The 24,969-nt window shown below is 47.2% G+C and overlaps 2 protein-coding genes across 2 annotated transcripts in view; both read right to left on the reverse strand.

Annotated features, from left to right (window-relative positions):
* Positions 1 to 1,151: 1,151 nt before the first annotated feature.
* On the reverse strand, positions 1,152 to 4,420 carry LOC103767758 (transcription initiation factor TFIID subunit 9). Its single transcript, XM_029959155.1, has 7 exons — positions 4,334 to 4,420; positions 4,173 to 4,254; positions 3,521 to 3,657; positions 3,311 to 3,445; positions 2,565 to 2,646; positions 1,906 to 2,019; positions 1,152 to 1,411 (listed from the first exon to the last, which is right to left on the reverse strand). The coding sequence occupies exons 1-7, from the start codon at positions 4,382 to 4,384 to the stop codon at positions 1,248 to 1,250; spliced, it is 765 nt and encodes a 254-aa protein (XP_029815015.1). The 5' UTR covers positions 4,385 to 4,420; the 3' UTR covers positions 1,152 to 1,247.
* A 4,020-nt stretch (positions 4,421 to 8,440) lies between these two features.
* Positions 8,441 to 24,969, reverse strand: part of LOC103767706 (fibronectin type-III domain-containing protein 3a) — a 35,061-nt gene continuing 18,532 nt past the window's right edge. Inside the window, exons 6-27 of the mRNA XM_029959119.1 lie at positions 24,618 to 24,673; positions 23,617 to 23,920; positions 22,682 to 22,737; positions 21,383 to 21,537; positions 21,058 to 21,117; positions 19,672 to 19,810; positions 18,784 to 18,837; positions 17,966 to 18,087; positions 17,708 to 17,882; positions 17,402 to 17,488; positions 16,956 to 17,094; positions 16,411 to 16,479; positions 15,990 to 16,108; positions 15,781 to 15,886; positions 15,085 to 15,260; positions 14,433 to 14,546; positions 13,753 to 13,902; positions 13,135 to 13,415; positions 12,412 to 12,624; positions 11,671 to 11,837; positions 10,875 to 10,996; positions 8,441 to 10,331 (exon numbers count right to left, since the gene is read on the reverse strand). Of these exons, the coding sequence (XP_029814979.1) occupies positions 10,014 to 10,331; positions 10,875 to 10,996; positions 11,671 to 11,837; positions 12,412 to 12,624; positions 13,135 to 13,415; positions 13,753 to 13,902; positions 14,433 to 14,546; positions 15,085 to 15,260; positions 15,781 to 15,886; positions 15,990 to 16,108; positions 16,411 to 16,479; positions 16,956 to 17,094; positions 17,402 to 17,488; positions 17,708 to 17,882; positions 17,966 to 18,087; positions 18,784 to 18,837; positions 19,672 to 19,810; positions 21,058 to 21,117; positions 21,383 to 21,537; positions 22,682 to 22,737; positions 23,617 to 23,920; positions 24,618 to 24,673 (3,182 nt within the window). The 3' untranslated portion in view covers positions 8,441 to 10,013. The remainder of the gene's footprint in view (positions 10,332 to 10,874; positions 10,997 to 11,670; positions 11,838 to 12,411; positions 12,625 to 13,134; positions 13,416 to 13,752; positions 13,903 to 14,432; positions 14,547 to 15,084; positions 15,261 to 15,780; positions 15,887 to 15,989; positions 16,109 to 16,410; positions 16,480 to 16,955; positions 17,095 to 17,401; positions 17,489 to 17,707; positions 17,883 to 17,965; positions 18,088 to 18,783; positions 18,838 to 19,671; positions 19,811 to 21,057; positions 21,118 to 21,382; positions 21,538 to 22,681; positions 22,738 to 23,616; positions 23,921 to 24,617; positions 24,674 to 24,969) is intronic.

A 24,969-nucleotide genomic window follows, 5' to 3' on the forward strand; every position in this document is an offset into this window, starting at 1 on the left:
ATGCTGGAGTGGTGAGTGAAGGGAAGGTCTGTGCTCACTCCCAAGTTCTGCTTCTGCTCCCATAAAGTTCAGAGATTTAAGGGATAAGAAAAGAGATCAAGCCAAGCCAAACAGGGATTCTTCCTGAAATAGAAACTGGCCACAAAAAGGAAAACATGGAGTGGGGGAAGAGAGGGTTGAAAACAAACTGTTGCTCTCAGTGCCCTGAAATGAGGGGCTGGGATGCAAATGTGCAATTGCAAAGGCAGAGGGGCCCGAGCTCTGCCTCTGCCTGGGCAGGTGTGGCCAGAAGGTGTTCTCCTGCCCCTGGGGGTGACTCCCCCGTTGCTCAGGCTCTGCCTCTCCCCCAGATTACCAGCGGCAGAAGGAACGGACTGTTCACTAACGGGGAGCTCTGCTGGGGCTCCTCCTGCACAAACCTCTCCTGCTTTCCCACCTCCCGAGATGGCCCAGCACGCTCAGCTCCCACTGCAGGCACAGCTGTGCCCTGCCTGGAGAGATGCCCAGAGTCTCACCCAGCAGGAGGCTGGAGGGGATTGAGCCTGTGCTCCTGAGTGGGGCTGGAACAGCCGCTGGCAACTGGGGACTGGAGGGAGCTGCTCCAGCACCATCCCTGCTCCTCTTTCAGCAGCACTTGAGTGAGTGCTGTGCTGGCTCTGGATCCCTTGGGCCTGGAACCTTTGTTGGGATGGAAAAGCACGAGGGGCTGAGGCTCCTGAGCAAAGCAGGGGCCTTGTCCTCCAAGAAATCCCCCTGTTCCCTTCTCTCATGCCATGGAATTCTTTCCTTCTCCTCTGTGCCACCTCTGCTCTGCTCTGCTGGGTTTGCTGGGGGATCCAGGAGTAAAACCCACCCAAACTCAGTGCCCAGCTCTGGCTGCACTGGGCTCTTTGTGCCTCTGTGCTGGGAATGACCCCAGGATACAGGGCTGGGGTGTTTGGAAACCTCCACTGCATTGTTTGGCTCCTGTGGGAAGAAAGGGACAATGGGAATGACAGTCAGGGACACCAGGACATGGATGACAAACAGGGGAAAAGAGTGATCCTCAGAGGATTCTCTGGCATTCCTGAAGGGGCTGTGATTGGAGATAAAAACCAGATCAAAACCACCTGCCACAGATCACACAGGGGGTGTGCACAGGACACAAGGGCCAGGTTACAAACACACTCCATTTTATTTCCACATTCCCACCCCCCTGGCCAGAGCCTTCCCACCCCCTGTGAGTCCCGGGAAGGGCCCCGTTCCCATCACAAGGTGTCATAGTCATCCTCGTCCTCGTGCTTCCTCTTGAGGGGGTTGGGGTCGCTGGCTGTGCCCTGGGACACCATGTTGGTGGTGATGAGGATGTTCTTGGGGCCGATGAGGGACGGGTTGATCAGCACGTTCTGCACGGTCGGGGTGGTCGGGGTGGCTGTGGCACCAAAGGGAATCATTTAGTGAGAGCTTGGAAAAAGGACAGGGGATCTTCCCCTCTGAAACAACTTCCAAGGCAATAAAGCAGTGTGCTGGCTGAACATCCCAGGCTGAAAACCCTGGAATGATCCCCAGACGGAAGTGGAGAAGGTGGGGAAATGCTTGTGGGGTGAGGACAGAGGAGTGAGAGCCCAGAGGTGGAGCCAAGGCATGAGAGACACTGATGCTCTGTGGCTGTCACTGCTGTGCTGGGAATGGACACTGGAAGTTACTGGAATGAGGGAGAGGGGAGGTTACTTCCCACTTGAGGTTGCCCAGAGAAGCTGTGGCTGCCCCATCCCTGGAAGTGTCCAGGCCAGGTTGGAACAACCTGGGACAGTGAAGGTGTCCCTGCCCGTGGCAGGAGTGGGACTGGAGGAGCTTTTCCCCTACCAACCCAAAGCACCCTGTGATTATCCCTGTGCTCCAACCCCAAGGCAACCCCAGCCATACCTGACTTCCCAGCAGGTTGGGAGGTCGGGATCTGGACAGTGAAGCGCTGCCCGGCCAGAGACACCGGGGCCCCCACCTTGGCTGACACAGACACGGTCTGGGCTGAGGGGGTACCTGGAACCCAACACAACCCTCAGAATCCATCAAAATACATCAACAGACGCTCCTAAATCTGCTTCCAAAATGGAACCTGTGGGAATGCACGGGCACACACCGACGCAGATTCCCAGGCAGAACCATACATTGACTCCTTTTCCCACATTTCCTCCAGCCCCACACAATTCCAGGCTATAAACACACACTTATTTCTAAGGGCATGTGCTCAGCCCTCAGTTCTGTGAACATTTTAGAAATGGCTCTTTTTCAGTTCTGTTTAGTTCAGTGTCACACTGACACTGAGGAAGAACCCTCACACTTCAGTAAATTTCTTGAATAGTCTCTTAAATAAAGAATTTATCGCAAATACGGTGAATTTGTAATGTCAATATGTATCAAAGATCACTGTAATAATAGAGATTAAATTAATTTAGCTGTCAAACAGTATAAGGTCAGGTGGCCACTGACAGTCCCTCAGTGGCTGAAAAGTCCTTTAAATTATTCCTCTTTAATTTCCCTCCATAAAATCAAGGTGGGAAACCCCCTCTGGAGCTGTTTCCTACCCAGAGTGGGAGTGCTGGGTCTGCTGCTCACGGCACCCACGCTCAGGCGAGGGACTGTGATCCTGCCTGCTGTGGAGGAGACCTGGGGGAGAGAACCAGGGAGTCAGGGAATAAATAAGAAATCCCCACACTGAGACAGTGTTTGCCAGCAAAGTCAATCTTTTCCCTCTAGAGCAGAAACAACTGAGATGGAAGTAAAAAATACCCCTTAATATCTACACCAAAGCCTGGCTTGTGCCTTTGACAACCTGATGTTCAACCTGACAGTTCCTCCTGGACATCAGGAGGAATTTCCTCGTGGGAAGGGTGGTCAGGCATTGGAAGGGGCTGCCCAGGGAGGTGGTGGAGTCCCCATCCCTGGAGGTGTCCAAGGGAGGACTGGACATGGCACTCAGTGCTTGGGCTGGGGGACAAGGTGGGGATCAGGTTGGACTCAATCTTGAAAGTCTTTTCCAACCTCAGTGATTCTGTGATACTGCTTAAATGCTACAAAACTCCCAGATGGATTTTATAACACATTTTGCATTTCAGATTAACTGGCCATAATAATATTTGCAAATGCAGGCTGGAGACAGAGGGCACCGATGGTCCTAAATATTCACTGATGGTTCCAAACACCCACTGACGTGCCCAGCTCAACACCTGCCCACAAGTGCCTTCCAGAGGTGTGGAAAACCGTCATCCCAACCCCACTGCTGCCACCCCAGGAGGAGCATCCCCAGATTTCCCATTCCCAGAGCCCTCACCTTCTTCTGCAGGGCCTTGAGCCTGTAGTTGGGGGCGGTCAGGCAGTACCTGTCGGGGGGCAGCCGTGGCCCCGAGTAGGGCTTGATGAGGGGCAGCGGCGTCTGGTTCTTCTGGCGGGCGATGTCCAGCAGGAACTGCGGACACACGACAGGCCCACGTCCCTCCTGCCCCCTCCCCTGCCCCGGGGGCAGCAGGGGGGCTGCACTCACGTCTCTGGGCGGGGGGGAGGTGAAGGACTGGTCTGTCCTGCACTGGATCGCCAGGCGCACGTCGTCCGCGTCCACGCTCGACTTCTTGGCGTGGCTCGAGTAGATCTTGGCATCCTCCAGGATGGTGGTCACGTACCCTGGGGGGACAGCTCAGTTCAACCATTCCCTCCCAGCCCTGGCACTGGAAATACGACTCCCTGCAGGGTTATTGCTCACACTGCCAGGGCAGGGTTCGATGGAATATTGGGAAGGAATTCTTGGCTGTGAGGGTGGGGAGGCCCTGGCACAGATTGCCCAGAGAAACTGTGGCTGCCCCATCCCTGGAAGTGTCCAAGGCCAGGTTGGACGGGGCTTGGAGCAACCTGAGCTGGTGGAAGGTGTCCCTGCCCATGGCAGGGGGTGGGAATGGGTGGGCTTTAAAGTCTCTTCCAACCGAAACTACCCTGGGCTTTGTGACTCTGTGATTACTTTCAAAGAATCCCAGAATTAAGGCTGGAAAAGATCTCCGCGACTACCGAGCCCAGTGGTTAAAGTCTGAGACGGGAAACCCCCAAGGGAACACGGATACAGCACTGCCCTGCTCTCACAGCACTGCCCTGCTCCCCTCAGCCTTTCCCCGCGCCCCTCCCGCGCCGGCCCCGGCCCCGCTCACTGTAGGCGAACTCCAGCATCTGGTTGATGACGCGCGGCTCGTACTCAGTGATGCCCATGTCCTTGAGGATCTGCGCCATCACCTGCGGGGGGAGAGGGGCACGGCTCAGCCGCGGGGAGCCCCCGCCGCCCCGCTGCCCCCGTGCCCTGTGCCCGCGGTACCTGCGCGTCTTTGGGGGCGCTCTTGGGGGACGCCATCTTGGCCGCCTCCATCGCTCCCGCTCACGTGACCGCCGAGCGGCGCGCGGGGCTACGGCGGCCGCGAGGGCTCGGTTGCCATGGAGACGCGGCCAGGCGCGGTTGCCATGGAGACGCTGCATGGCGGGGCAGAAATTCCTTGTAATATAAATATTCCTGGAGACCAAGTGATCCACAGAACAAATGTGGTGGATCCAGGGATCCGTCCCCTGTCCCCCCTGCTTCAGACAGCCCAGTGCCCCCGCCTCCCCCGTGGTCCAGCAGGAGGGGATGTTTTGTTACTTCATTACTGGCTTTGAAGCCACTTTTTAAATTGCTGGCATTCCCAGGGTTAGATAAAAACGAAAGTGTGTTCCTGTGTATTTCCACTGCTCTGAAAATAACTGGTTCCACTTAGGAAGCAAATTTAAAAGCTTTTTCCAGCTTGTTTTCGTGGCAGCTGGATGGATTTGAAAGTCATGTAGAGCATGTTCCATGCGGGTCTCATCAAAGTTTCTCCCTTTCAGAGACAAAACAGAACCAAAGATAAAGTTTTCTTGAGATTTTGCCAGACAGGGATCAGCAGCATTCCAGGAGCAGTTGCAACATGTTGTTACTGCCCGTGATGGTCCAACTGAAGCAAGAGCTGGAGGACGAGGATGTCCCAGGGACTCCCACTGAGCTTCCCCAGGGAGGGGGGGAAAGGAACAGCAGCTCCCTCTGCTCCCTCTGCTCCACCTTGTACCTCACTGCAGAACGTTCCAGCAGCTGCCACATTCCATCTGCTCCCCATCCCCACCCAGGAAGGTGTCCAGTACCTGGATCAGCCAACTTGGATGGAAACACATCCCAAAACTTTGGGGGTGCTGGGCTCACCTTGCTGGGGGGCAGGAGCAGCCCCGTGGCTCCAGCAGTGCCTGCAGGGGCTGGAAAACCCTCACCCAGCATGAGGGGCAGGCACAGAATTCCTGAGCCAAGGAGCTTGGCCGGAGCACCGCAGCTCCGAGGCCAAGTCATTTGACTTCCATGAGTCAGAGCGTTACACAAAAACATCCTGCGAGGAGGAGGGAGGAGGAATTCCAGACACTGACCTTAGACAACAAACAAAATCCACTTTTTTTCCCTTGTTCTAGGGAAGGGGGGGGAGCTCTTCCACCGCAGGCTCTGGGTCAGGCTGGAACTTGGCACATGGGGCTGTGGCTCTCACTCCATTTGTTCCTGAGGCAGGAGAGAAAATGATGTTTGAACTGCAGTGAGACTCTGGATTTACCCCCAAAACCCCCTGGATCCATGCTGGGAAACCTTCCCCACCCACCCACAGGTGATATTCCAGGCTGGGAAGCACGACCAGGAGCTACCCGCAGGATTTCTGTGGGAAACCAGCAGTGAGGAGGAGACACGGAGAGCCACCTTCCACAGAGGAGACAGTTGTCCTCGAGGCCACAAACACCTTCCTGGTCATGGAAGCTTCTCCCCATAGCAAGTCCTCAGGGGCACGGCTGTACTGGGAATCATGGAATCATCCTAGATCATGGAGTCCAACCTATGCCCCATCCCCCCCACCTTGTCCCCCAGCCCAGAGCACTGAGTGCCATGTCCAGTCCTTCCTTGGACACCTCCAGGGGTGGGGACTCCACCACCTCCCTGGGCAGCCCCTTCCAATGCCCCACCATCCTTTCCATGAAGAAATTCCTCCTGATATCCAACTTAACCTCCCCTGGCACAGCTTGAGGCTGTTTCCCCTTGTCCAGTCCCTTGTTCCATGGAAGTAGAGCCCGACCCCCCCCAGCTCCCCCCTCCTGTCAGGGAGTTGCAGAGAGCAAGAAAGTCCCCCGAGCCTCCTTTTCTCCAGGATAAATGTCTGAATTCCGCATTCTGTGGGCACTGAGCATTGCTCCAATGGAAGAGCATCCACCCTTCCTCTTCACTCAGACACTGGGCTTGTTTTCAGCACTGGAAAACAGGAAATGGGGTCATGGTGTGTCCCGGCCGAGCTCCGACTCCTCCATCTGCCACCACCGAGCCGAGGTCGTTCATCCCAGGCAGTGTCTGCCAGCTGGGAATTATCTGCCCCGGGAAATCCGGAGCACAGCCCGGGCGAGCACACACCAGGCACGGCTCTGCTCAGGGTGCAGGATTTAAATCCCACAAATTTTAAATCCCTGCAAGTGTCCAAGGCCAGGCTGGACGGAGCTCTGAGCAACCTGGTCTAGTGGAAGGTGTCCCTGCCCATGGCAGGGGGTGGAGTGGAACGAGATGGGCTTTAATGTCTGTTCCGACCCAAACCAGCCTGTGATCCCACAAAATTTAACTGGGAATTTCTTCACAGACAGGAGGTGTTTAAGGTGTAGCCAAGCAGAACCATGGCACACACACAGCTTTTCTTGTTTAGAGGTGTCCAAGTGCTTAAATCCCCTGAATAAACACCCACAGCCAGTGCTTCTGCCTGTTGGAAAGGGCAGCAGGAATCTCCCCAACGTCAGAACTGGGATGTGCTGGACAATGCAGTGACTGTGCTCAGCACTGACCTTTCCAGCCCAAATCCCACACTATTTGGCTCCAAAAAACTCTGGCTTTTGAACAGCCCTTCAGAGTAGAGAAGCTGCAAGAGCTGAGCTCCGAGAAGGACAGGGGAGGTTTGTGTTGTACCTGATACCCCTCTCACTTCTGCCAGCACCCCATTCCCGGGTTATGGAGGAATTCCTTAGGACTGTGGATGGGCACATCCTTCTGCAGGGTGTCCCTGTCCCTCTGGCTGTAATTCCAGCCTCCCAGAGCCTTCCCATGGGTTTTCCCTCACATTGGCCCCCATCACCCTCATCTCCCCCCTCCTGGCACTTTCCAGCTCGTCATCCCTGATCTTTTCTCAAGTGGAAAGTAAATCCAGGCTGAGTGTCCGACTGTCTCATTTGCAAGACTGGTGGTCAAATAAAGCCCCTCCCATCCTCTCCTCCTCACCAAGCTCCTGGGAAAAGATCTGTCTGGTTTTTAGGACCTTTCTGTTACTCACAAACCTGGGAAACAGAACTCACGTCCCTTCCTTCCCACAGGAGCCAAGAGGTGCAGTGCAGGTTAAGCCAGGCCAGCTCTCTGCTCTCTCAAGTGGATGAAAAGCAACCTGTAAAATGCTGGAAAAGAAAATGGCAAGGAATTCCTCATTTTGTGGGATTATGAACACATTCCCTTCTTCCTAAAGGTCAAGTCACTGCTCAACCCTCAGGTGTGTCCCAGCACCATCCTGACCTCACACAAAGTGGTCCAGGAATTCCCACGGCTTGGTCCCTGCTGACACAGCTCCGGGGGAGGAAAAGGACAGTGATATTCCAAGGGTCCCACAAATAAAATAGTCTTTACAGAAGAAAAGTTATTTCAGTTCCTAATGCCACTGAGCACGTTCCTTCACCTCAAATTCCACATGACACAAACGAGACTAAAACCCACAAAACCACAGGAGCCCGGAGTCAAATTTGAATACATTTGTATTATTTATTGGCTGTATTAAATATATTATCTATTTGATAGTTACAATTTAGTAATACAATGCATGGCAGCTTTAACATACGTTTGAAATACCTCAAAAATGACAATACAAGAAAACTGAAGATACCTAAAAACATTAATGCCACGAGGGTACATCCTTCTGGAATGGACAACAGCTGATGGAAAAATCCGTATTGCAGTATAAATCCCAGTTGTTTCTGGAATTATGAGTATTCTGTGGCAATTACAAAAGGATTTTGTTTTTAGCAGTCATGACTTGTTAGTATTTACTCTGCGTTCCTAATTTCTTTTTTAAATGATCAGGAGTATTATTGCCAAATAACCCTCTACGAGTTGGTTCAAGGAGTTAAGAAATAACCCTTTGGCAACAGAGATTTCTGAAGGCAGTTTATCTGGGTTTTTTTATCAGTTTATCTGCTAAAGGGAGGCTATGAGGAAAATAAAGACAGATTGTAAACTCTTCTGCAAACTAAAGACTAATATCTGTATAAAACTCTTTCCGACACTGGAGGGAGAGATTTCTATGATATAATAAATGATTAACTTAAAGTTCTGCTACAAGTAGAACAATACATTCAAACATACATTTTTTTTTTCCAGGACTTTTAATCAAAATAAATAGAGTACAAAATGAAGAGTACGTTTTGAAAAGATTAATTTCAGATTGCACCATAAATCTACTGTGAAGAGGATTAAGCATTACTAGGCCATAATTTAGGTTTTCCACATCTGAAATACAACACAATGCCTCAAACTAACACGACTTTATTCCTCAACTGCCGTAGGAGAAAGACCCTCAAGGTGGTGAATTCATGACTGGAAACACGGCGCCTGTAGCTCTGTCACATCCACCCTCCCACGTACAAGTGCATCGCTCTGATGTACAAAGTGGAGCCACAGACTTTGCAAAACACCCTAAATCCACCTTTCTGTGGCATATTCCAAACGCTGTTGGCAAGACCCATCCTGAAACATCGGGAATTTGTGAGTTCCAGCTTTCAAAACCTTTACCCAACGGAGCCAGGAGCTGTGAGGCTCCTCCTCAGGGATTCACAAGCAGATGGAACACAACAGTCAAATGTAGTGCACAGTGTCCACAAAAATATCCCCCAGCCAACCAGGACGAGTTTCAGACAAGTTCATAGCAGGCTGAACATTCCCAACAGGAAAACCATGGAATGTGAAGCTGCTACCACTGGGATAGCAAGTCGTTTAAAACATCGTATAAATGTTATCTAAAAAGAGCTCTCTCACGTACAATTTGATCGTTGGGGTTAAGTTAGAAGGGCACCCAAAAGCAGGCTGAACTTTTTATTTTTCAGGTTAATAATAGTACAAAAATTGCTCAGTTTGAGCCAAATAGTGTAACATTTATCATAAATGCACTCTTTCTCCTTGAAGACAACAACACCTGTGCTGTTCTGAGCACGCTGCACAGGGAATTACTTTTCTCTCAGGCACTGAGAGTGAAATGTGGATTGGGCCAAAGCTGCTCAGGACAGCAGGAACGTTCCGGTCACAACAGGGGCCTTTCCTCCGTGTCCTGCTCACGCTCCAGCTGGCATTGATTTGGATTAAAACTCTAAAAAACTGGCACCCTCTACTCCAACACTTGAAATGATTATTACTGAACCCCAAATATTAAAATAACTGTAAAGTAGTAATATCACTAAGTCAATATTCTGCTTTCCTTCTACAGTCTAGTAAATGTGGTATGCTCTAGTAGGCTCTGCAGTTCTGCTCTAAGCTCAAGCACTTGTGCTGCTGGATTTCATGGATATCAACTACAACAAAACCTGATGGAACAGCGATCGCCTCCCGCTGCTCTGGTGGTGCTGGCAAAGGACTGTTCTAGCAATGCCTTCCCTCTCCGAGCAGCTGGAATCGGGAGAGAGGAGGAGGGTGCACACCCCCAGCGTGCACCGTAAGGCAGTTTAGTGCTGTTCTCTGACAGCTCACCCTGATTGCAGAGGACCCAGAATCACCCTTTCTACAAGAAACGTGCGCTCAGCATTTGGAAAGGATCTGCCAACCCAGCCTCAGTGGCAGCCAGCAGCAGGGCGGGAACGCACGGGGCCGTTCCCAGCTAGGATTTTCATTAGGACTAACCATAAATACCCGAAAGAGCTTCTGTACAAAGGGCTGAGCAGGGCCGGGCCCAGCCCTACTTGATGACGAAGTACTGGATGACGACGGCGAAGAGGATGGCGACGACGGCGAAGCCGCAGAGCAGCACGATGGCGATGAGCCGCTCCTCGCGCAGCCGCGTCCCGCTCTGCGCCAGCTCCGGCCCGGCGGCGGGGCAGGGGGGGCCCTGCTCCTGCCGCTGCGCCGAGAACACCGTGCTGGGGCTGTAGGGGCCCAGCAGCTCCGGGGGGCCCGCGGGGTCCTGGCTCTGCCGCCCGGCGCAGACCCGCACGCGGTACTCACAGTTCGACTGCACCCCCGGCAGCCGGAACGACGTCTCGGGGCCCTTGTACACCTGGGGGGGACATGGGACAGTCACACAGGAGCCACCCCACACACTGCACCGGGACCTCCTGCTCCTCCTCACAGGGTGTGCAGTGCTGGGCACCTCCTGGAGTCACAGCATCACAGAATGTGCTGGGCTGGAAGGGACCCACAAGGATCATCCAGTCCAACCCTCAGCCCTGCACAGGCCCATCCCCAGGAGTCACACCACGAGCACATCCAGAGGATCAGCCAAACCCTCCTGGAGCTCTGGCAGCCTTGGGGCTGTGCCCACTGCCCTGGGGAGCCTGGGCAGTGCCCAACCACCCTCTGGGGGAAGAACCTTTGCCTGAGATCCAACCTGAGCCTGTCCTGACACAACTCCAGCCATTCCCTGGGGTCCTGTCCCTGGTTTCCCCAGAGCAGAGCTCAGTCCTGCCCCTCCTCTGCCCCTCACAAGGAAGTTGTAACTGCCATAAGGAATACCTTCCACTAGAAATAGCCACATCTTTTTGTTTGTAATAATTTTTCCAAGTAAAAACCCCTCAAGTTCCTGATGTTGCACAGAAGGTACCTGATCAAACTCTCTGCCAGCAGCAAGCTGAAGGATGTAAACAATGGAATCTCCTTTCATTGGCTGGAGAGGCTCCCATGTGATTTCATAAGTGTTTTCTTCCAGCTGATTTGCTTTGGGTGCTGTGGGAAAATAAAGGGATTTGTTGGAGTTTTCAGAGAAAAAGAGGTAATTCATTCCAATTCCTTAGAGGTAATTCATTCCAATAATTTTAAGCAATTAAGATTTGTTTGTTTATTTCTTTTTCTTTTATTTCATGACATAAGCTTAAAAAATGATCACTGAGTTACACTTGTCTGTCTTTTAGAGCTGACAGATGCCTAATGCTTGTAGGGAGGAGCAGCACTTTCAAATCACTACAGAAACCAGCATTTCTGTCCATGCCCAGAGGTGAAATTACATGTTATAAACATGGTTCAGTCAATTAATTTTCCTGCAGGCCCTCAGCACTCTGATCTTCAGAATGACTTTACCAAGAACCTTTGAGGTTCAAGTAAGAAAGCGAAGACCAGAGGAATTATTTGTGCTCTCATTTGCTACACGCTCTTGTAACTTACACCAAATGATGGGTAACCCTGAAAAATGCCTTTCCAATTGAAAAAAGGTTGGAATGCTTAGTTCAGGGGCGGAAGAGCTGCAGTGCAGGAGCCCTTCTCATACCCACAAAGCCCCTCACAACCAGTTCCCATTCTCTGTCCCTCAAGGCCCTGGAAAGACTCTGGGCTGGGCAGTGTCAGGCTGTAGGAATCTTGCACAGAAGTGGCTTGCAGAGGTTCCTGGGGCAGGGCCAGCTCACCTTTAAGAGATGCAGGTGGAGATTTAGTTGTAGTGAAAGCGTAAACTTGGGAAAACCCTCCCTCTCCAGCGTCGTTGTAGGCCTGGATCCGGAAATAGTACGTAGTGGATTCACTGAGCCTCTGTACCTTGTAGGTGTGACAGGGACCATTATAAACTGTAACAAACCTGGAAACACAGAGAACACACACAGTTCAGTTACTCAGCAATCACAAACGTCTAGCTCAGTATCAGAAGTGGAACACTTGTTTTAACTTAAGGACAAGGAGGTGACACCACACTCTGGGTGTCCCAGGTTTCTCCCCATGTGCACACTGGCCATCCCACTGAGGCTGCAGGACCCAACTCCTGCTCCAAATCAAGAGAAGAACCCTTGAATGTACCAAATAAATTGAAATTTCAAGTTAAAGAACAGCTGGCCACTCTGTGTTTCTTTTATGCAAACTGCACTTCGTTTTAGAATTTCCAAAAAATAAAACCCCTGCCAACACAGGATAATGGCAAGATGTTTATTATTCAAATAGTAAATAGTATTTACTGTTAAAAAAAACAAATAGAAGTGCAAGGTATTGCAGAAGTGTAAGTTATTTGACAGCATTTCTGGTTGAAAGATGGGATGCAAAGCTGCAAACTAAGGGGAAAACTCTGGGATGCCCAAGTGACTCACTAGTGCAAGCAGAAGGAAAAATACCTAAAATACCTTAAAAACTTGACATGAAGTAGTAAATCAACAAGAACTTACCTGCCAAACCTGTCCTCCATCTGCAAGTTGAACTGTGTAGGGTTGGTAATTAAAGCTCTGCTGGGCCCTTCTCCCCATTTGAGTTTAAGGCTCTGGTAGCTGAAGACCACACATTCCAGATGAGGAGGGTCAGGAGGTAGTGGTTTGGTTTTGGCTTTCATGGAATGACTGAAAGGACCGACTCCAAGGCTGTTTATGGCCTGTATTCTGATTCTGGGAATGGGAGAGAGCAGCTATGTGGTCAGGAAAAATGCTGGGTAATAAAACAAGAGTTAAAAGGTACAGAATATAACTGCATACAATAAAGCAATTAAAATGCAGTCAGAAATTAAAACTGCAGACCCCTAATCTGAACTCAGCTTTAACCAAGACTGAACACGTGACACAGGAACACTTATTGACCTGTCCATCCATCCTCCTTTGGCCACACACCTGATTATCCCTTTATATGCTTCACAATGAAAAATTCTAACCCCAGAAATCTCAGAACTAGGCCTTGGCTTTGAGACAGAATGTGAATTTAACACCACGATCTAACTCCTGCCAATATCATGCTCTGAGTCTGGATAGGACAATTTTGGGGTGATTTTCTGGGGCTGCAGGGTGAATTAGGCAAATAGTCCGTCAGCTGAATGAAAAACTGCTCTAAACATTTACACCACTACCCTCAAAGCTATTCTTTTAAATCCTACCAGTGTGGTTTCAAAATAAACCAGTTATTACCTGTACAGAGTGTCAGGCAGCAGATTCTCCAGGACATGAGTTGTGTTCCTCCCCACAGTGACCAGCTGCTTTTCCCCATACTCTATGTTGTACCCTGTGATCTCAGCCCCGTGGCAGCAGGGCTCTTCCCACTGGATTGCAAGGCACGTGGAGAAGGGAGCAGAGATCTCCATCTGCTCCTCCTCCAGGAGGTGCAGCACGGCCACGGCTGCGGGCACCGACGGCGGGGTGGTCACCACGCTGGTCTCCCCAAAGAGCCCCACTCCAGCCACGTTCACAGCCTGAGAAAACAAACCAGGGACAGTTCACCAAAGCTCTTTTCTACCCAGGCTGTCACATCTATCACACCTTTCCATGTGTTCTTAAAGCAGCACGGAAGAGAATGGAAAATCTCCCGAATAAAATGGAAACACAGCAAAGTGTCTGGATTTCAAGGCACACTGGGTCTGACCTCTCTTCTAGATACAGGGAATTAGGAGGGACTGGGGGAGAAGGGGAACTATTTTTCCCAGTTACCTCCTAGGTGACAGCACATGACTTTATTCCTCTCTAGCTGGATTTTCTCCAAACTGCAAGAACTCGACGGTGTGCTCAGTGACAGCAAAAGGCTTTTCCTACCTGTACCCTGCAGTAATAGGTGGTTGCAGGTGTGAGCCCTTTGACTTCATAGCTCTGGCAAGGGCCAGTGTAGATGATGTGCATGGATCCTTCCACCTGGCCCCAGTCCAGCCTGTATTCCATGATTTCTGCACCGTTGCACGCCGGGCTCTGTGGGGTTAGAGGACAAATTCAGTTCAGCTGTTGCACTTACACATTCACCACACAGATGGGATCTACTGCTACACTGAGCAGAGACACAGAACTGTTAAGGTTGGAAAACACCTCCAAGACCACCAAGTCCAACCTCTGGAAGCACTGGGATTGAAACCTGAGGTCTCTTCCCAGGGATTTTAAGTTCAGCTTGTTAAAAGGTGACACGTGGCTGTAACATCACCACAGTTCAGACCACAGTTTTCATTCACTCACAGTCTCTCACCAATTAGATGAACTAATCTATTACATATTAGTTACCATAACATAAGGAGGATTAAATGTCACCCAATTTGTCCAGTTAAGACTGAAATTAGTAACTCAAACCAAGTTTACAAACCCAACATAAACATCTATAAAGAACTGGCCTTAAAATATTCCAGCTCTACATATGTTATTTCTCCCATTTCTGTGTACCACACACATGTCACTACAACTCTAAAAGCCAAACACCAATCTGGGGGTTACTGAGAGCCATCAACACCTACCTCCCAGGAAACCACAGCACAAGTTGCACTCTTACAGGTTATCAGGGGTTTGCAGCACTGCTCGGGGGGGCCCGGAGCAGTGGAGAGCTCTGCCTTGTCAGAGTAGGGGCCAAACTGCAGGGAAACACAACTGCATGAACACAGCAACAGCACCAGAGCAGGAACTGATGTGCAGGTGAAGAAAACAAACCATTTTAAACTTGACAGAGCAATAGATAGCAGAGCCCAGTGCTCAGTTCCACAGCACCACTGAAGATCCCTTGCAGGTAGTTTACTCTAAGCTGGCCCCATTCCCACAGGAATCTGAGATCCTCCCACTCCAGGGCTGTGTAACTCCTCCCTTCCCCAGCCAGGATCTGGCTTCCAGAAGCAGCTGGGGACTGTTTCACAAAGACTTTTATGCAACCAACATTTCTCCCACCCTTTTTTCCAACCTGGCATGGCTTGCACACACCCCTCTCCACACAATGCTGTTCCCACACCACCAGCTGCAGAGTGTGAGCTCACTGGAACACATCAAACAATTTCTTAAGGCATTATTAAGTGGTTCTTCACACAACACAAGCTACAAAATATCCTCAGACTTCTCCAGCAGCACCATCATTGCACACTCTGGTGAAGAACAGATGAGATGTGGTTTGGCAGTGGTTACCCCGACTTTATTCCCTGCCCGGATCCAGAAGCAGTAGGTTCTCCCTGGAAGCAGGTTGGTCACTACATACTCAGCTGCTGGGCCCTGATACACAACCCTGTGTTCATCCTGTTCAGAGTTTGCCATTTCCAGAATATATTCTGTAATGTCAGAACCTCCATCTACGGCTGGGGGGCCTAGGAAACAAAAACAGATTGGTTTTTCCAGTATTAATTGCTAAATTCCAGAAGTTAGGGCAAGTTTTTATCATATATCTGAGCAGAAACACTTCATGGAGCTTGCTTTTCCCCCCAGATATCGATAGTTTAAGATGGCCCTCATCAGGTTTTTTCCCCAGGTATTATCCCTGTTTTCTTCATAAAACAGTGTATCTTTGACTGTCTCCTTTACTGAGGTAACAACAAGAAAAGAAGAACTGATTTTTAAATTGCCAAACAGGAGTCAGTCATGGGCAGGCAGGAAGATTTCTCACTGGCAAATATTTATGTCTGCATAAATCTCACTGTATCACTCAATCAGAGGCAGTCTTCTTAAAAAAAAAAACACAAAAAAACCACCCAAACCTAAAAACCACCTGAGGGCACAGCCTGCATCTTGATATTTCTATTTTTACTTTCTTCCCTAAGAAGTTCTACAGACTGTTGTTATTTGGACAGTTAAAATCAGAGGAGCATTTTGCTCAAACCCTGTGCTCACCCCACTGCAGAGGGATTTCCTTGGGCTTGGCTTTGCCTGCCAGGGCTGGAGCAGGACAGGGGCCGGGGGGAACCGCCGACATCGTGACCGTCGTCACATCGGAGGCCTGGCAGTGGGACAGGTTAGTTTAGAGCAGGAACACAAAAACATTTCACTAAAACATAACCAGAAATGGCTTCCAGATGCCCAGTTGCTGTGATTTTGCTCACCTGGCTTTCCCCACCTTTACTGACACAAGACACTCGCAGTCTGTAGGAGGTGCCGGGCCTGAGGTGGTCACACACGTGCTCCCTCTGGGCCCCGCTGTACACCGTGTCCCACTTCCCTCCTGAGCAAAGAAATGAAACACTTTGCACTCCAAAACCTCTGCAAAATCCCACGTGAAAATTCTCTCACCCAAACACAACAGTCAAGCCAGAGAATTGATTTTAAATGAGTGATTACACAGAGAACATGCACGACGTGTTACAACTGACTGCTCGAGCAACGAGGAAAGACTCATTCAGGTTGGAAAAGATCTCCAAGATCATCAAGTCTAAGCCATGTGCCCAAGTTCCACATCTACATGTGATTTAAACACCTCCAGGGGTGGAGACTCAGTACACTCAGCACCCAAAGGTGATCCCTTACCAGCTGATGCTTCCGAGATTTCCAAAAAGTATTTAGAGATGTCTGATCCTCCGTTATCTTTGGGAGGTTCTGAAAGAAACCAACATCTTAAATCATGGGAGATTTTAAAACCAACCATTATTTTTTTATCAGTTTGTTGAGACAACATACTCACTGACTGCAGAATACATTCAAGTAGAAAACTCCAACAGAAACAGAAACCAGTGTTCTTAATTATTCACAACATGTTTTTCAGAGCAATTTTTTTTCCTATTATTAATCATGATTATGCCAGGAAGAATAACTAGGAAAATAGTGCCAATTGCAGGTATCAGCTCTTACTTTTTAAGAGCACATGAGATTTCTCTAAAATGAATGAAGAAAACCATCACTTTTGTACTACAGCCCCCAAATAAACCATTTTTTGCTAATGCTGAGTATTTCTCCTGCAATAATAGTATCTGCAGGAACAAATAAATAGCCTGAGCTCTCTGATTTGATCTGCACCCCTGAGGGACTGCACATACACAGTTCAGTGCAGCACTGGAATACCAAAAGGCACCTACCCCACACAACTTTCACACTGTGGGAGTGGATCTTGCCCTTTACAACTGGTTTACTGGGGGGTCCAGGTTTGTCAGGATTGGTGCTGTGTTCCACCACCTCACTGGGACTGCTTTTTCCTTCACTGTTGTAGGCAAAGAGCTGTTTCGGGAGCGAAAAGAGTAACTTCTTTATTTAATGACAATAGTATCTATTAACAACATAAAATGACAGTAAATATACTGCTGATTTACAAAATTCTTCTATTAAAAAAGCAACCAAAATAAAGACAACAATTTAAGAGAAAAAAGAACTAGTTAGTGCAGAAAATCTGATTTGTTTTAGGATTTCGCCAAAACCTGTTCCAACAACAGATAATTTCCTGCTCTCAATACAAAGTGTCTGAGCTGCATGAAAATGCCAAACCCAGAAAAGCACAGTCATCATTAAATCAGAATAAAATACGAACCCTGAACCTATAGGATGTGCTCCTCCTAAGGTTTCTTAAAGTGCATGAGAGCTCATCTCCGTTGTACTGGGGCTGGAATCCATAACCCTGGGAAGGAGGGAAAACAAGGACAAACACAGTCACTCCTTTTTAAGATAGAACAAAAACCCAGAGCAGGTCCATCACGATATTTTTAGCTTGAACTTCATCTCTTTATCATGAATTACGTGAAAGACTTGGCAATTCAAAGGTAAAACAGAGTTAATTTTTTATTTCAGCACCACGGAGGATCAAGTATTTGACGTGTGCAACAACCTCAGCACTTACAGAACCTTCCTCTTCCATGTCCAAGGTGTAAGTGAGGGAATCATCTGAGGACACCCCAGGGGGTGGGATCCACCTCAGGGCCATCCAGGTCACTCCTGCTTCCAGCAGCACCGGGGGGGCTGGGGCTGGGGGCACCATCCCGGCCGTGTAGTACGACACCGGCTCGCTGAACCCACTGGGGAGGGATTGCACACAACATCAACAGCAGCACAGGGGGCTGAGGAGGAAATAACTGATATCACAGATTTGGGTCGTTACCTCATTCCAATATCATTTTTAGCAGCCAATCTCAGCGAGTATCTTGTGGAGGGAGAGAGTTTGGTGAGTTTGTACTGCTTCAGGTGCCCGTAGTAACACTCCTTGAAGGGGCCGCTCTTGCCCTGAAAAAATGAGAACCAGAGTCACTTCTTGCACTGGGACTGCTGAACTCCACCAAGGGTCTGCCTGATCCCTGCCAACGTCACCCTCTTCACTCTAAATCTCCTAAATCACAGCATTCCACACTGGTTTGGGTTGGAAGGGACCTTAAAGCCCATCTCATCCCACCCCCTGCCATGGGCAGGGACACCTTCCACCACAAATGTCATTTCATCGTTTAATAATAATGAAAAACCTAAAGAATGCAAAATCTAATGTCATCATGGTCATACTGAATATGCTGATGGTCATTCTGAGCATTCCTGAGAATAAACCACATTTGGATTGAGGTATCTGTTTATTTTGAATAATGTAGATTTAACACAATAAACAACTGTAGTTGAAAACAAAACATATTTTTGACATTTTTTATCCCTTTGAATACATCTCAGTAAGAAGGCCAAAATCTGAGGGATATCTGTGACAGCTCCCAAAGATACAAATGCTCATCCATTTAAAGAGAGCACAGGAATTAATGATGCTCTGAAAGACAACTGAGGCAGTTTTACACTGTCCCCTCACACTGATCATTTGTCCCTTTAAACTGCCTGGACAGTTGCACTCAAAATAGCTTCTGTACCTAAGCAAAGAGTATTTTTAAATATAATTGCTCTACAGATGTCATTATGATTTTTTTTTGGTACTAGAAAAGGTCTTACCTCATCCCATTCTAAAAGAAAATTAGTTATTTTGGAACCATTGTCATTTGAGGACTGAAAATAAAGAAACAAAGAAAAAAGAGTTAAAATCAAATGGTTGTACTTTTATAAATATTTTTACACATTAAAACAACATTTTAACAATTGAATACAATATACTCCAACTGCCTTTTAAAACAAGGCTCTGGGCTGCTGTGCTACTTCTATTAATTCTGAGAGTTTGGAATATTAACTTAGGTATAGTTCTTTTTTATGAATAAAGCAAGTTATATTCATAGAGCTTGTTTCCTTGTGTCTTGCACTGTGTGCTCAACAACTGAGCAACATTAGTGTTCAGATGAACAACATTTGTGCTTGTTATGACATATAAACTGGGAACTTCTTCATCTTCTAAGTACAGATTATACAAATAATTTAACTGAAGTCACTTAGCTGTAACCATTTTCAGTAGTCAGAAGAAGAAGAAAACACAGCTACCAACAAGTCTTCACAGATACTGTATATACTCAAAAGTCAGATTAAAATGTGTAAATCCACAAAACCAGCCAAAGAAATTTAGTTTGAATGGGTCAGGATAACTATAGGAATATTAACTTATATTTATTTATCATGTAGGAACCCAAGCAAAAACAGTTGCCAGTTGAGAAGAGAACTTTCCTACAGAACACTTCATAAGAGACCTGCTACAAACTCTGCCACACTAAAGCTGTAGGCAAGAAACTCAGTAAACACCAAAAGAGGAAGAAAATAATAATTTCATTATCAGTCTTAACTGAGCAACTTAAGAGGCAACACCTAAAGTACACATTAAATTATTGACCAAGCTAATTTAAACATACTATACATGAATCCAACAGATCCCACTGCACAGCCAGCTCTGCTTCTCACCTTCCACTGCAAACTCAGGCTGTTTTTGGTTCTGTTAATCAGCTTTGGGGCAGCAGGACAGTCTGGCTCACAGCTCTCTGTAGTGAAGCTCACCAACTCTGAAATGGATTCCTTGATGGAACTGCTGGTTGCTGAAACTCTGAACAAAGGAGAGGTAATGATGTTGCTGTTGCATGAGCACCTGGAAATTCCAGGAGAGAGCTGTTGGCTTCAAAAATGCATTTAATCCTAAGCAGGGGCTGCAGGGTGTTTGCACACAGAGCAGAGATGGGATCACATCAGGATCGCACCTGCTGATCCCAGACAGAGCAGGGATGGGATCACACAGGTCCCTGCTGATCCCGCACACAGAGCAGGGATGGGATCACACTGGGATCACACCTGCTGGTCCCAGAGACCCCATTTGTCATCTTCATTTACTTTACAGTTACCCTCTGTCACAACGGACATATTTTAGTGCTGAAATACACGTGGGATGCAGGGTGAAAACTGCAGATGTTCCCAAATGGTAACAGAATCCCCGACTGGAAATGAGCCTTTTACTAAAAAGACTTCAAGATTCAAATACAGCCAATACTTGTGCAAGAGTACAGACACTAAAATGGGCTGAATCAGCTGCTCAGGCCATAAAATTGTGCTTTTTAGGGTAATTGTTCAATCTCTACAAGATTTGTGCTCATTTCTGTGTGTTTAGTTGGCCTGTGTAGAAAACAGCCCCCCAAACCACACATCCTCTGTGCAAGTGGAGCTGTGCTGAGTACTCCACACACTCAGAACATTTCTGCAGCTTAAGAACAGGACTTTGCTTCAGCAAATCTCAAGGCTGCACTGACTCTTCACACGTTCCCTGGCTTGTTTAACCAGCTGGGCTCTCCCTGACCAGCCCCACACCTCCCTCAGCATTATTTACTGTGTGGTACTTCTCGACCGTCACGTCTTGTTCCCTGGTCACATCTGACTTCCCCCTTCAGCCAGTTCCCCATTCCCTCCTTGCACTGCTGCACTTCACACAAGCTACTCTGCAAATCAAGCTGACAAGTCAGACTTTCAGATCCAGTTTCAAGGCTAAGTCATTTCATTTACCACTGCCTTCAGCCTACAACAATCGTCTCACTCAGTCCAATCTTCTTCTAAAGATAGAGAATTACACGGAAAAACTTAAAGTTTGTATTTGAGAAACACAGAGAAAATAGTAAGGAGGAAAATGAGGTGATATTGTAATGAAATTAGAAGGTAAGTTGGAACTTAGACAGCAGAAGCAGTGTCCACAGCCATGGTGTTTTTTCAGAGCGCTCCTCAAACTGTTTGGATCACACCTTTTTTCCATGAAGCCACAGTAATTCTGTAACTCCCCCAGCATTAATTATTTCCGTCCCAGCAGCATACCTGGCATGATAATCAGTTGCTGGTCTGAGATCAGGAAGTGTAATTGTTAATTCCTCCCCACTGTGAAAAGGGAAAAACAAACAAAAAGCAGAGTTACAGCTCCTCCTTAAACCTTCGAGGCTCAAAGCTCATTGAAAAGCAAAACCATGTAGAGCACATTTAATTTTCCCACTGTCCACGTAACTCTTTAGTGATATTACTTAAAATTTATTTCATGTGAAGTAGGAAGGTCTGCAAGTCAACAAACAGCTCCTGATAGAGAGATTGCTGATTGGTTAATGGTTTAAACATGGCAATTGTGCTTAAAGGAAGAAACTAAACTTACACATAGACAGATTTAAATTTTCCATTTTTACCACTGTTGGATATTGCTACTTCAAATGTAAATGCTGCTGGACTATGACTATGGCTCTCTCCATTCTGTGAACTAACTGGGAGATTCCAGGACAGAACGGCTGATCTTGCTTGTATATCAGAAACCTATTAAAAGCATAAATAATGCAAGTAAGTTTGCTTTCTGCAAGAAAAGGTTTGTTAGTCAACAACATGGTGTGGCTAGTTTGCCTATGAAGCTCCTCACTGGAGGAATTCTTTACCTTTGTAGTGGAAATATCGAGGCATTATTTGAATTTCAATTATTTCCTCTTTTCAGTTCTAAACCAGTACAGTAAAGGCTTTCCCTTCAATCACCAAACAAGAGACACATCACACTGGCTCGGGGCAGGGAGAGAAAATTCCTGTGTCACTGTTTGCATCACTCATTTGGAGCAAATTCTCAGCTGTGGAGTCTTGGACACTGCCACCAGATCAGTGCTCAGGCACAGACACCTCATTTTCTTACAGCTCCCTCATGTAACATTTAACCACCAAGCCAAGGGACAGCAAGAGGCTCTGATTTCAAGACTGAAATTTCTTGTCTAAGTTTTTTTTTGTTGCTGGATTCCCACACTCCAAATTCCCTCTGACAAAGGCAACACAGCCCTCTGGTAGCATTAAATACAGATGGTAGAAGCAGCAATGAAAAAATAATAGCGTAACAAAAACCCCTCAAAAACTGGTGTGAAGGAACACAACCTATGTTTGCTGTATAGATAATGCAGAGAAGAGCTCAGTAAACATGCTCAGGATCAAAAACAGACATTTAAATGACCCTCACCAGACTCCAACTTCCTAAATAAGTCTGTACATACTCAAATATTTGCTCCAATTTCTCTATATAATATAAAAAGAGGATCTATTTTTGTCAGTTTTATTCCCAATATTCTTAAATCCTCTATGCTGAGCAAAGGATGGTTCCAAGAATGGACAGACTTGCAATAGTTTAGCAGGCCCTGGGTTTGCAAGGCACTAAAGCTTTGAATACACTAGAAAACTTCAACAGTGGAATATTCTGGGATTAGAGACTGGGAAACTGAGTCAGACAGTTTCAGAGAGCTGAGAAATAGTGAATTTCCACAGCGTGGCTGCTCTTTCCCAGCTATGAACTCTGACAACTCAACTATATCTATTTTCTCTATTTAAAAAATAAACCATTAAGAACAAAGAAAAAGGGATCAATAAGACACAAGTTATTTTATACAAAGCACATCCATGGAAAATAATGGGATTTAAGGGTAATACTTACGACTGGTTTGCCAATGCTCAAGTGAGTATCACATTTCTTGGATTCTGTGTCAGATTCTGAAATTTAAATACAAACCAGATTAATCCCAAACCCTGAGAGCAAGCCAGGCTGTTACCAAAAGGCCACCACGAGATGGAGTTGGCCTCATTAGGACTTTAACAATGGTACTTATTGTGCAAAGTTCATTTCCCCTGTTTGTTTTGGCTGCGTGAGGGGGAGAAACATGAACTGTCCAAAACTAACAGTGTTACAAAAACCCTTTTAGTACATCCTGCACAAAGGGGATCTTTTCCTAATCTCAGCGTAAAGGGGTTTTCTTTGACAACAGAAAAAGATTCCTCTGACAATGAAAGGTGTTAAAAAAAACGACAATAAGATCTTATCTCTGCTTTTTGTGCTTTCCTGGAATTCCTACGGCAAAACAATCACAATCTGGAAGAAGCCGGACACTGTCTCAAACCAACAGCAAAGGCAATCATACTTGCACAAGGTATTTTAGCAGCCAAAGCTGAAATTACAACTGATCAGTCAGCAGCCTGTGCAGATACTGCTCAAATCTTCTTATTTCTTGAAGTATTAAATAGCATCTACTCAGCCAAAAAGTACCACAAAGAATGACACCACAAATCTTAAGTACCTACAGGTCTTCCTCACTTGGAGTATTGATCAGTCCTGGTCACAAATGGCAGGGAAGTAAAAAGGTTTAAAATTCAATTTTCCTAAGGACTTATTTGATAAATCTCAAATGAAGAAACTTGATATTACTATTATTTGTAGAGCAAAAAAAAAAATCTAAATGCAGTGAAAAGTGTTTTGGGCTTTATCTAATACTGAACAGCCAAAGAAAGTTATAAACTTAGAGCTTATTTTGCAGTGAACTTACAGACCTGTTAGAAAAGAATTCAGATTTCTTTTCCCCTTTCAGTGCAACCTACCTCCCATCTCTGCCTCTGGACTGCCCTTTGTTTTTCCTATCTGCTTCTGCTTTAGTGCTCCTCCTGCCCCTTGCTGTCCCTTCCCATTCCCATTGGGAATTGTGGCATTGGAAGAATTAACAACTTTGTGTGGTGAGGAGGGGGGACTGTTCAGTTTATTGTTGGTGTGACCACTGGCTTGTCTGTCTTTTAGTCTCTTCTTCAGGTGTTCCTGCATTTTGAGACTCCTTTCGTCCCGCTGGATGAAGTTTGTCCTTCCATGGGAACGAGGTTCTAAAAAGGAAGGAGAAATTAATTCACTGTTCTGTATCATTTACTTCACATCTGACAAACACTCTGGAAGCTGGAAGAATCACTACAGTAAAACCAGAAGCTGAACCCCTCAGGAACTTTCCTGTGCTCTGTCAGTCTGGAGGGACAGGGATTTCTGAGGTCTTTTTAAACTGAATTCTTCAGACATTCTCCTGTCAGCTGCCCCACATCCTGCCTTACAGCTGCTTTTCTTCCCTGCTACAGACCCATTTGCAAAAAGATAAGCAAATTTAGGACCCAAACTAACTTTTTAAAAACACAGCTTGGGGGCTACTGGGTATTTAACCCTAAACATGAGTCAAAACATCTTAATTATCAATTTAAGCTTGAGAGAGAGAGATAGTGAAGGGTCTTACATAGTTTAATTTCTTTCTGTTTTAACTCTTGATCATTTAATAAGGTATATAATAACTCTGAAGTGTGTAAAAGCTTGGTGTAATTCAGCATGACCCCAGTCCTTCACTGAGATATTGATTCATTCAGTTTTTAAATACAGAGTGGACTTGCATTTCACTCTCCAACACGGATAACTATGTTTTATGGTTTGTAGATAGCATTTTTATTCTCTTTTTAGTCATATTTGGACTCAAAAAAATACATTCACGTATCAAATTAAACACATTTTCAAGCCAAGGCTGTGACAAAACACAGCAGTTTTGGAGAGCACAGTTTTAGGGAGAGGTAGAAGCCACCACTGTGGGATTTACAGCACCAAAAGCAGGGATCTGTGGAAAACACACAGGATCACAACACTTCCCAGGCACTGCCTTTGCAATAAAGATGTAAAAATGGAAGAGCAGCAGATTGAAGGTTTATACAACCCCACTTTGCACTCATTGAGTGCAGACCAGGCTCCTACACACCTCCCCCCCAGGGGGGTGTGCTCTGCCACCGGCCCCAAACCCACGGACAGAGCCACGGACAGAGCCATGGACAGAGCCACGGACAGCCCCTGTCCCACCTGGCTGCCTCCCAGGTGCTCCCTGTGCAGCCCCTGTCCCACCTGGCTGCCTCCCAGGCCCTCCCTGGGCCTCACCTTGC

The sequence above is a fragment of the Manacus vitellinus genome, unplaced genomic scaffold (assembly GCF_001715985.3).
Source record: "Manacus vitellinus isolate BGI_N305 unplaced genomic scaffold, ASM171598v3 scaffold_19_pilon, whole genome shotgun sequence".
Classification (NCBI taxonomy): Eukaryota; Metazoa; Chordata; class Aves; order Passeriformes; family Pipridae; genus Manacus; species Manacus vitellinus.